Here is a 12,621-nt window from a genome sequence, read left to right as displayed (position 1 = left end):
AATGTCATACATCTGTAAGTAAGATTCATGCAATCATCACAAAAATGTCAATTTTATGTAAGTTTTTGACAATTTTCTATTTTTCTTGGAATTCTATCATCTGGTGTCTTTAGTCCCTATAAAAGCTTGAAAAATGAGCCCATCGATCCCCTTCCATTTATTAACCATATGACTTTCTAAATCATTTATTTATAAGGTTTCAACAGACTGCGACATACATTTATATGCATAATACAATATAACGATTCCAAAAATTGCAAAATGCCATTCCTCGTTATGTTTTAACCATTTATCTTTCTAAACCATTCATTTAAAAGGTTCCAACAGACTGTGACATACATTTATATGCATAATAGAATAAAAAACAACAATGAGCACTCAGTTTCTAACCAGACACCTTTCTCATTAAATATTCATTACAATAGATTGAAGCCTATAATTTCCACTTTAAACTAAACAGAAGACAGCACAAGAACAAGGGGTCAACGCTTAGGCCAGAGTTTTTATATCTTTAGATTTACGGGAGCGCCGTACCTAAATATTGCAAAACCCAAATAAAAATAAAATTCATTTTTGTAGTTTTATTTTTATTTTTTCCGAACGTTGCTCCAATTTTAAGAAGAAAATAAAATTAGTGTTCTATAACCCATATCTCAGAACCAACTGGTGTACCAATTGTTATTTATTATCGGTGTTTTTACTGCACAAACCACGTAAACCAGTCGGAAATACGCGGGAAACAGAACAGGTACCCGTTACCATAACAACGTTCTGTCAAAAGTGAAAGTAGTTAATGTCAAACACCTTATTTCTCGCAATTTCTGCAGCTATATAGAAATGTTTTACTACAAAGACATTCCTATGTTTATGTTTCTTTATTTAAATCAAACCGTGGAGAACTTAAAGCGTGTTTATTGTGATTTTTTGGTAGATTCAGTATGTTGTTCGCGATTCGTGGAATGATTGCGCAACTTCTTGTCAAAATAAGGATAAAGAAATTCGTGGGTTGTATTGTCAATTAAAAGTCGTTGGCGCACATCGTATATTAGCAAGGATGAATTGGATTACAGCGCAAAAATGTAAAGCTTCTGACAAACACAAACTGCAAAATGATATCGTGTTCATCATAGTCAAAATGGATATTTTTTTCTGAATTTGACTCTGAGGAGCATTGAACACACTGCTTCACGATCACATATTTGAAGAGAAAAACACAAGGTATCGTGATACGTTCGTAGTTGTTAATTAGTTTAATAATGATTTAGAATTTAAATCGTTATAGAATACTGAAAATGATGTAATATTAACATAGTGTGTGTTTCCGATAAGACAGAAAAATCTGAACATAAGATATTTGGCAGTCAGTACAAGAAGTCAAACTGATCGTTTCCTAATTGCAAACGGGCATAGCTGGAATTAGAAGGATATTGTTCAGGACTGATTATAAAATCAGTTCTTAGACCTGGTTTTTTGAAACATATTGTCAAATTTATCTTAATGCTCCCTAATTTTCTATGGTAAAGTACATAAATGTAGATTTTGACTGTCTGTGTATCCGTAAGCCCTGTCAATGTTTGAAGTGAAGAGGAATTTCCATCAGGGCTTAGACTTTATTTGGTAATATTTTCTATATAAAAACCACATCACGGTAAATTGTCACAGTGCTATTTCGTTAAAGACAGAAAAACACATTTGACCTCCTTATATGCACCAGTCATTTGTAACCACGGCCCCCCAGGTCCGGGGATTGCCAGGGAAATGGGCCTTGTTTTTACCTTTCAGGTGGCTCCGCAGTGCCGGGTGAATGCGGTGGTTTTGTCTTCGCTTTAAATAAAGTGGGGAATGGGCCTTACCTAGGGACACTGGGGTGCGGGGGCATTTGGCTGAGATTTTACCAACTGTTCGTCTATGCAGGGCGTGGAATTTAGCCGGGGATAGCTTGACCAAAATTCAAAGTCAACGCTATTCCCCGGACCTGGGGGGGGGGGGGGGGGGGGGGGGGGGGGGGTTACAATTGACTGGTGCATTACCGTGTCTGAAACTTTGTTCAACTGAAAGGATATGCTTATATTGTGGGCAAAAGGTTAGAAATGGCCATTTTAACTTCTTTATTACACTGACATGTTTCATAAAATCTATGGGTTGATAATATATGCACCACATATGCATAGATATATTCGAACAAATATATACAATTAATTTCAATAAGCGCTTGAACTCAGAGTTGAGGTCAATATTTTCGGTCTTTAAAAGGATCTTTAAATTATGCTTTTGAAACTTTATGGTGATCTATCACCCTTTGTTCAGCCTATGAAATAGCTGACACAAGTAAGGTGTGTTTTGTCTTCATGATATAAGAAGATTTAAAAAATAAAAAAAATCGGAGAAAAATCCGTTTTGTTTTTTTTTATTTCTCCTTCGGGACATTTTATGCATTTTATTTTTATTTTTATTTCCTCCTCCTTACCCAACTTTTTGAAAAATCTCCCGTAAATCTAAAGATAAAAAACTCTGGCCTTATCTGTTTTTCTCATTAGGCCAAGGGGCATAACTCTGCAATAATTTAAACCATAATGAGTCATCAACCTTGCTTAAAAACTATGTCTTTGATGAATGCTTTTGCATTACTCTGCCAATGACAGCGCCAATGCTACGATAAGACTTTTTTTCTTCAAAATACAACAGACAATTAAGAAAAATGGATTTGAAAATTTTATGCCAACATTTTAGGCAAACATATTATATACTTATTATAAAATGAAACAAAATGTTCAGCCCACCCACCTTATCTGCATGGACTTGGTCATGAGTGCGAGCCATCGTTGGTTCATTTCCTCCAATCGTCTTTGCAGCTGCTGTAGATCAGCCCCACCCATTCTGGTGCTTAACTGTTGCCCCGCCCCTGTCAGTGAGTCAAACCCGCCTTGATGGCTGTCGACCTCGGCCTGGAGGTCCTAGAATAGAAATGGGAGGATAATATTAAGGATAGTGGAAGGGGTCATATCTAAAATTGAATCAGCCCAATTCAGCTAATTAACTGTTACCCGCCCCTGTCAACCTCAGCTCGGTCCTAGAATAAAAACCGGGAGGAGTTAAAATGAAAAATGGGATTAGATGAGAAAATAGAAGTTAAAATCAGAAGTGATGAGAAAGTGGGAGAATTAAATTGATAAATTCTCAACTTTTGCCTCACTCTGCTTGCATGGTGACTGTGAGTTTTAAGCTCAGAGGTCCTGAAATAAAAATGTGGGAGGAGATATATTTTAAGGTGAACATTTCCATTTATCTTATTAATGAACTATATTATATCCACTCAAGTGTCAATGAAATCCCGTAACAGAAAGTGGGAGGAGTGTGGTAGTTTGTTTGTTAGTTAAGTATAATTTTGTAATTATATTATAGTAAAATTATTCCATGAAACACCTTGCATCGTAATATTGGTCATTTTTACATTTAGTACTTTGAAATACATCACTGATCATACCAGTTTTCAAATTTTGTATCAAATATTTATGTTCATTTGTGATAAGAATCTGAAATGATTATATCAGACATTTCAAACAATTGAAAATATTGTTCCCATAGGCTGTTATTTTGTCAATACATATTTATTTTATTTTTGCACCTGAATGGCCCTTTTCCACAGATGGTTTGTAGATTTACATTTAAATTGACAACATTTACTGTAAAATTGGATCATTATAAGTTAGATCAAAATTTGTGGACTGTCATTATAAGTAACAAGATCTTTTGAATAGAAAGTGAGAAAAGTTCTAAATTGTCCAGGCTGTAAATAAATTGTTTCTTAAAAACTACCTTACGTAAATGCCCCCTAAGCACATTTTTATGAATTTAAAATAAGCAAATTTTTTATGCTTAATATTTAAATTAAAAAATATCGTGAAATTATTTTTCAATAGACATTACGTTAACATTTCAAACAAAAGTGAAACTAATTAGAAATATTTAAGAGATTTGATACAACACATCGAGATGTCATAGTTTTTCAAATCTCCTCACACAAAAAAACAATCTGTTGACATAAGACGTTTAAACGTCGGGTTAAAAGTTTAAGAGTTGAAACATAAAACCTAAAACAACATAACATTGTTTTCTCTAAACACAATTATCTTTTGTAAAGAAAATAGAAAAGAAGATTCACTGAAATATAACTCCTGATCATTTTTTTGGACCAAAAATTAGTTTTTGTGGTATTTTATCTGAAAACACTTATTTAATCATTATTTTACTCTATGATATTGAAAATGCCGAAAAAAATACAATTTACTCTATGATATTGAAATTGCCGAAAAAAATACAATTAAAGTTAAAAAAAAGTATTATGATTTTAGTTAGGTGCCAACCATATGCCTGTCAAGTGAAGAAAAAAGACACCTTAACCACTTAAGCACACCAGGACTTATACAAAAGTGATGCATATTTTGACTTTTTAACAATACATTGATAACATCATGTAATAATGTAAATAACCCAACAACAAATTGCTTGTAGCCATTATTAAAGTTTATAAAAATTGTAGTCTTCAGACAAGATATTAACATTTGGTGAAGCGTTCCATGTTTTGGTTTAACCCTCACAGTGATTTGCCACACTTTTATTCGTCATACAAAAAAGAAGCATTTTACAAAAACATGAGTGAGTCCTTTCAGAGTTATGAGTAAAAATTTACTTTTTTTTTAATTTTTATATTAACAAATGATAATGATAGAATGATGATTATGTTTTATTTAACTGTCAATATTCATTTCTTAGAGATTATGACAGTCTGCGCCCGCCCATTGACTGCATAATGACTTGACCTTGCAATGAGGCCATCATAACTAAGTGGTTTATAAATGCTTTTAGTGAAATGAGATGCAGGTGACTACATATCCCAGTTACATCTACATATTTAAATAACATGAGCAAGAAAACAGAGTGAAATACAAGGAGATCCAGGTGTGATATGCTAGTTCCTTTTGAAGAGACCTCTTCTTTCTTAAACTAGAGATGTCACAGGAGTGACGAATACCCCCAAATGCCACCTGGACACAGGAATGGCAAACTATTCCTTTCAAAAGAGGCCATAACTCCAAGGTTACTGCACACTGCATCTTCTTTTATAATGCATGTATTGTTTTATTTAAATCTGTTGAGTAATTTAGAAGTTACACTGCTGACAAGAAAAACTAGCCTTTCATGAGTTATCATCCGGAAACCGTTTTTCTATTTTTAGTAACAGTGACCTTGACCTTGGCCCCACCAGCCCCAATATTGAACTTGACCTGTATCTTCTGATGTTACACCTGTGTACCAAAAATTTTTCAAATCTGTCTAGCCTTTCATGAGTTATCGTCCGGAAACCATGAAAAACGACCGACCGACCGACCGACCGACCGACCGACCGACCGACTGACAAGCTCACTCCTATATACCCCCTCAAACTTCGTTTGTGGGGGTATAATAAGCCGGATGTAAAGACACAAATATATGTGAGACAACTTAAATCCCCTCCAGTTTAAACCCAAGTGCTGTAATGAACATGTATTACAAAAGACTTTACTTTAAACTATAAAGACAGTCTGAACATCAAATGAAAAACATTACAAACTAGAAATGTGTCCATAGGACACGGATGCCCCCACTTCGATTTTTTGTCACAGAAAATAAGCCATAATGATTATTCAGGATAATCTGAGGGCCCTAACTCCTAAATGATTAAAGCGATTTCCATGGCTATCGAACTTGATCAAGATATTATGGTCACAAACATGTGTTAAAAGTTTGGTGAGGATTTGACAAACAGTTTTCAAGAATTAGATCGGAAACAATCTTCGGGACGTATTTTTCAAGTCTTTTTTTGCAAATAAAGGGCCGTAACTCCTAAATGACAAAAGCGATTTCCATGGCTATTGAACTTGATCAAGATATTATGGTCACAATCATGTATGTAAAGTTTGGTGAGGATTGGACACATACTTTTCAAGAATTAGATTGGAAACATATATTTTTGAAGTATTTTTGGCAAAAAAGGGCCGTAACTCCTAAATGACTAAAGCGATTTCCATGACTATCGAACTTGATCAAAATATTATGGTCACAAACATGTATTTAAAGTTTGGTGAGGATTGGACAAACGGTTTTCAAGAATTAGATCGGAAACAATCTTCGGGAACTTTTGGCAAAAAAGGGCCGTAACTCCTAAATGACTAAAGCGATTTCCATGACTATCGAACTTGATCAAGATATTATGGTCACAAACATGTGTTTAAAGTTTGGTGAGGATTGGACAAACGGTTTTCAAGAATTAGATCGGAAACAATCTTCGGGACGTACGTACGTACGTACGTACGTACGTACGGACAAGGGCAACCCTATATGCCGCCACTTTGTGGGGGCATAATTATTTAATATCCTTTGTATCTGTTTATTTTATTGCATTAAAGCAAATCTATATTCCATCAATGTATTATATTGCTTTGAAGTCACCAGAATAGGGATTAATTAATGGTTTAATTGTCCATTAACTTGGTAATGTAAGAACCATTCAATAAAGGGAAGTAATTGTCAAGTACTTTTCAATGACAACAGCGAAATGGAAGTATTACAGAATAATTATACCCCAAGTATTCTCAATCATATAATCTTACAGTAAGTCTGCACTTCAGACAGCTTTAGTGCTGATGTTTGTGAAAGAGGTGACATAATGTGAACCTGCAGACCAATTAACATTTGTTCAAGGGAGGTAATAACAACTTTTTTTGAACTTTGTCAAAGGGAGGTAATAAATAAGTAAAAGCGTATCTCCTGGACTGAATCTTTCGTTTTTTTCTTAATATTGAATGAACCAGACGTGAATTTTAAATATATTCTTTCTTTTCAGTTTTCGCTCTTAACATCTTGACAATATACTGTAAAAGCGTAGTATCATTTCAGCACACAATGTATCCAAGTGCATTTCACTATTCATAATACATAAATGTTATCATTATATTTTATTCAGTAGAAATCAAACTTAAAGATTTGGTCAGTAGAAAAAAATATTGTTCAATTTGAAAATATTAATGGAGAATTAAAATTAAGGCTTAAATTTATTCAATTTGTTTATATTTATGGAGAATGAAAATTAAGGCTTAAATGAATTTATAGCCACTGATGTAACATTACCCAGACATTCTAAAGCACTTCCCCACATTGCATGACCTATAAAAACCAAGTAGTTTTAACATCAAACAACAATTAACCTTACTGCAAATGGAAACTGCACCAACAAAAACTATGAAACATCTGACATTTATTTATGAGTCAAATCCTGATTTTATCTTGGCTACAACCACCCTGGCCATTAGGGTTAATGAGCTGGGATGAATTATGGCCGCCTAATAATGGCCAGTTCATTGCCAGAGCCAAAAAAATTGGTTCCAATCACTACCATATTTAATGTAATTATTGCTGCAAAATGTCAAAAATATTGAGCCCCTAGGATATCCACCTTTTAGATTAATTGTGATTTTTCTCAACATGTTCAATACAACCATCAGGTAAATGGAGTCTTTTTTAAGAAAATCTGATACAATTTTATTTTTTTAAAGTGACTCTCTTATTTAAAATCAATACATACACATTAATATCAAACATACATTTTGAGTGATAAACCTCCGACTTAACTTACTAAATCCTGCATTTTTGGAAAATATAAATTACTGATAACAAGATTGTAACCCTGTATTGAACTTCTGAATTCACAATAATATTAAATGACTGGTGAGTGCTTAAAGGTTAGCAGTGACAGACTATTGCCTCATAGAGAAGTGTTTTCTGCACCTTTCTTTCTATTACTCATCACAGTATCGTTCATAAGAAACATTGTTTTCCATATTTATTCTATCTTAAATTAAAAGATTTGCATTTATTGTGGTGTTACTGATTTAGGGGTAGGAGTGCATCTTTAAATATAAAAAATAACTATTTAATAACAAGAATTATTCAATTTATCAAATTTGACACTTATTTCTTCCTGGTGTGTAAGACAACTTTGCAACCACATCAAACATAGGTGTTATTTGAACCCGTGGGAATTTGAATATGGTCGAAGAAATGTAATTGTACTATATGTAATCATAAGATTGAATATAATATTCACACGCCCCCGTAAAAAGCCGAAGTCATACTACAATAATAAATTATGTTAAAAGCTTATAAATGTTAAAAACTTCGTATAAAAGAAACAAGTGACAGTACTACATTTCGAAAATAATATAACCATTATATTTACTATCCCTTTTTCGAACTAAATAAAGCGGTCAATCTTATGTTAAATAGCCAGAAATTTTAACATTTCTTTATAAAAACATAGTAAACACCAAATTCATATTAAACAAAAAATTATCTTTCCCTTAAAAGAACTACAAAATAAATAATTTATAAGCAACATCACAAGTGATTGTAATGATCATCAACCGGTTATATTTAATATATATATCTTTATTTATTTATTTTATTTTATACCTGCTCAAACTTCCTCAGTATAGTTTTCAAATTCATCGTAATGTGTATTAGAGACGGGGAGAGTTCTACACGATCATGTCGGGCGTGAATATCCCGCGATGTGTTTCGTGCAACCGAGGTTAGCACCGCTGCAAGTTCCCCCCACTCCACCTTTTAACTTGGACTCGGAAAACGCACAAAGATAACACATCCAGATGTTTTCCCAGCTTCGTAAGGTCACAAATTTTTTGAAACTTTTATAATTCCTAAGCAAGTCTTAATAACTACCACAATCTCACTGTCCTAACAAACTCCATGGTTTCAATTCAGAAGAACATGCAACGATCTTAAAAACAGTTGTTATATTTGTAAAACTACAATTCGGAGGGAGTAATCCTTGTACAACATTCATGTACAATCCAGTAATAATAATAACATGCTTTTCATTGAATTCCCTACGAAATGTTTTTGTGCAATACACACTCAGTACTTATGTTAATATTTCTCAAAATTGCACACTCATTCTTAAACTTTTTATTATTATAATCCCCAACTGCATATATTAAATACTTCATTCATTGAAGATTCTGCAGGCAAATTCATGGTTTAAAGTACTGGAAGACTTAAGTTCCAACCATCAAAATTGCCTGTTCATCTTATCTCCAAAATTGACAAAATCCTGGATTTTCTACATCTTCAGAAGAATTTTAATCCATTTTCACCAGACAATAAAAGTTTTAAGTACTGGACCATCAGAATGTAAAGATGCCTGTTCTGTTCAGTGAAGGTGAATGTCCAATAGATAGGCCAACAAAATAAACAATTTGTTTCTTGTCCAAACTTTGAATTTTGTTGAACCAATTGGGACATCAAATCACTTAAGCATTTGGAAGTGTGGCCACAATGAGTCTATCAGTTTGTTTAGCCTAATACCTGACTTTAAACTCAAAAAAATACCCGCAACCCGAAATAGACCGGACAGTACTAACCCGGACAGTACTAACCCGGACAGTACTAACCTTGAGAGTACTAAGCTTCATTGATTTTTTTTTTGACATTTCATTTTTTGGAATGCCCAAGGTTTTTATACATTTGAGTCAATAAAATTTAAGGGGTGTCACAAAAAAAGGGGGCTGGAAGGGATGAAAATCTAGCAAATAATTTATAGTTGCTTAAAGGGAAGGCAGATTAATCTTTTATTGGGAAGGATGTTCATTCCTTTGAAATCAAATTATTTTATACATTTATAACTTTTTTTTACATATTTATAAAGACCCAGAAAATCTCATGCAAAACTGACCACAGGAAAGCCAATGATGTGGACCATCTAATCTATAGAAAACTATTTTTTGATCATATATAATTCTTTAAAGAAAATAAATCCCTGAATTCGTCCAGCATTTCATTGACATTTATTTAGTATTTCTGTAATCCATATTTTAAAAATGTACCAATGATAGCTGCATATTTACAAATTCAACGCATGCCAATTTGCATTTTAATTTGAATGAATTGAATGATATTAAGATCAATGAAAACTAAGAATAAATGATCATATAAAATTTGTTTATGTAGTCAAAATAAATTCAAAATTTAAAACATACAATTGCTTATTGCTAATTTTATACTTAGAATAAAAAATTACACTATAAGAAACTTTTGAATAATTAAATGTTCTGAATATTCAATAGCAGACATATATTTAATATTAATAATTTATAACATAATAAATGCTTAGTGTTCATGCCCACCCCTCCATCAACGGATTCGCTAGACAGATTCACTTTTAATCATTTAGAATAGCTGACTGACAGCCAAAGATCCATACAGCAAATAACATTACCACAAATTTCCATTTAGTAACAAAAAACAATGCCTATTATAAGCTTTTATCTCAGTCATTCATAATTTGGTTATATTAAGTGGGTAATTTCAAAGCTTAATATGCGTGCCCACTGGCTAATATAAATGCATTCTCGCAGCATTTCACACTGAACACTAAGAAAGCTGGCACTTATTTTGGTCTTCTAAACCATTAGTGGGCGCCGTGATGCACCCTGCCCTCTGACTTATTCTTCTAGAGGACTAAAAACACCCACTAACAATAACACTTTGTACATCAGTCTTGACTTCATTAAGAATGCACATTATATTTATTAGTAATCCTCATAAAAAATATCACAAATGCAGACAATCACAGAAAGCCAGAAAATCCAAGTTTAAAATATGTTATAACAGAATAACTAAATTTTCTGCGAACGCTTAAACAAATATTTGCATTTTCAACGCCAACTATCACTTTCAAAACCAACTTTTCAGGATGATTAACTGAACGAAGCTTCATAAATCATTTCTCCATCATCATAACTTGACACCATTGTTTCATGAATTGCCAAACTATATAATTATTGTAAATCCATCTTCAACCTAAATCCCAAACTAGACAAACACAATTCTCATTAGTCATGTGTATAATTTAGACAGCTTTCCTATTTTACAGGCATATTTTTCCAATTTTACAGTCAGTATTTCCAATTTCAATACTTTCAATTTCTATTCAAATTTCACTATCACCAAATTAATCAGATACCCAATACTACCACTGTTATTGGTAACACCTATTCCACCTTTAACTAAATCAATTAAGCACTTTTCTGTCAATTCATTACAATTATTTAGCAGTATTTGGCACGGAAATCCATCCCTAATTGCCAGAAAGCTTTAACATCACTGTGGTACGTTATAAACTCAGCATCCTACTCTGACCTTAGCTCAAACTGATTAGCCCTGTCAAAAAGCTCAGGTATGGCTGTGCTTTATGTGTTAAACTAGAGAGATCTTTTTGAACAGCCACATATTTCTAGTACAAAAAAGAATATTTATTAATCTGTAATTCAACAATAAATAAAAATTCAGTTTTATAAAACGAAACAAGAGCACCATTGAGCCTAAACAAATGCTAGACTTTTTTTTCACCTGAACAAGGGGCTCAAGTTTTAATAAATTGCCCCTGCGAAAATGATGGCCAATAACCATGGACTACCATGGACTACCATGGTAGTTCATGGTCATATGACCATGGACTACCATGGACTACCATGTTACGTCAAATGGCCGCCCCACGGTATCACACCATGGTAGACCATGGTATTATACCATGGTAGACCATGGTCTACCATGGTTTGATACCATGGTTGACCATGGTAGCACACCATGGTAGACCATGGTAGCACACCATGGTAGACCATGGTCATAAACCGTGGGGCGGCCATTTGACGTTACATGGTATACCATGATATATCATGAACTACCATGGTATATGACCATGAACTACCATGGTATATGACCATGAACTACCATGGTAGACCATGAACTACCATGGTAGACCATGGTCACATACCATGGTAGACCATGGTCACATACCATGGTAGACCATGGTCACATAAATAGGATTGACAACAAACTTAACAAAGATCAAAATCAGTGAAATGGAATTGTATTGATTAAAATATGTTTATGGCGTCATCTAGTTTAGCATGCCGAGTACTGTATTCTGTTGATATCCCATTTACATGTATATGAGAAGGAAAAAAAAATGTCTTATTTCTCTGCAATAGCTAACAACTTGTGCCAAACTTTGACTAGAACAAAATTATAGTATATATATATATATATATATATATATATTTAGTATGATATAGGCCTCAAACTGTCCATTATGTAAAATATTGGAGCGTCTTCAATATAGTTCTTAAACTGAAACTGTTACATTTCAAGAACTTGAATTGTTCCTGCACACTTAAAGAGTAGTAAAAGTACAGTTCTTGAACAGTTCAAGAACAATTCATGCACATTTCTTAAATAGTAGTAAAAGTACAGTTCTTGAACAGTTCAAGAACAATTCATGCACATTTCTTAAAATGTTCTTATCATTTTCTAGTGGTTCTTGTACACGTTAAGAATAGATCAAGTACGGATCTAGAAATGTTCTTGCATGGATTAAAATCTTGAAATCTACCCAGTACATTCCTGGCTAGATGTGATAACAATTGTTAAACGATAACGTTTTAGGAACAAATCTTGAACAATTGTTACATTATAACTTTCTTGTTTAAAATGTCAACCACTATTATG

General features: G+C 33.2%; 1 protein-coding gene across 8 annotated transcripts in view; it reads right to left on the bottom strand.

Moving 5' to 3' along the window:
* LOC128238446 (dystrophin-like) overlaps positions 1-12,621 on the bottom strand; it is a 198,707-nt gene that overhangs the window by 34,664 nt on the left and 151,422 nt on the right. For all 8 annotated transcript variants that reach the window (XM_052954371.1, XM_052954368.1, XM_052954370.1 and 5 more), the window contains one exon: positions 2,785-2,954. In XM_052954371.1, coding sequence (XP_052810331.1) covers positions 2,785-2,954 — 170 coding nt within the window. The remainder of the gene's footprint in view (positions 1-2,784; positions 2,955-12,621) is intronic.

Source organism: Mya arenaria, chromosome 6, assembly GCF_026914265.1.
Source record: "Mya arenaria isolate MELC-2E11 chromosome 6, ASM2691426v1".
In the NCBI taxonomy this organism is placed as follows: domain Eukaryota; kingdom Metazoa; phylum Mollusca; class Bivalvia; order Myida; family Myidae; genus Mya; species Mya arenaria.
The sequence above is the reverse complement of the archived record's forward strand: the minus strand, read 5'-3'. Positions and strand labels throughout refer to the sequence as shown.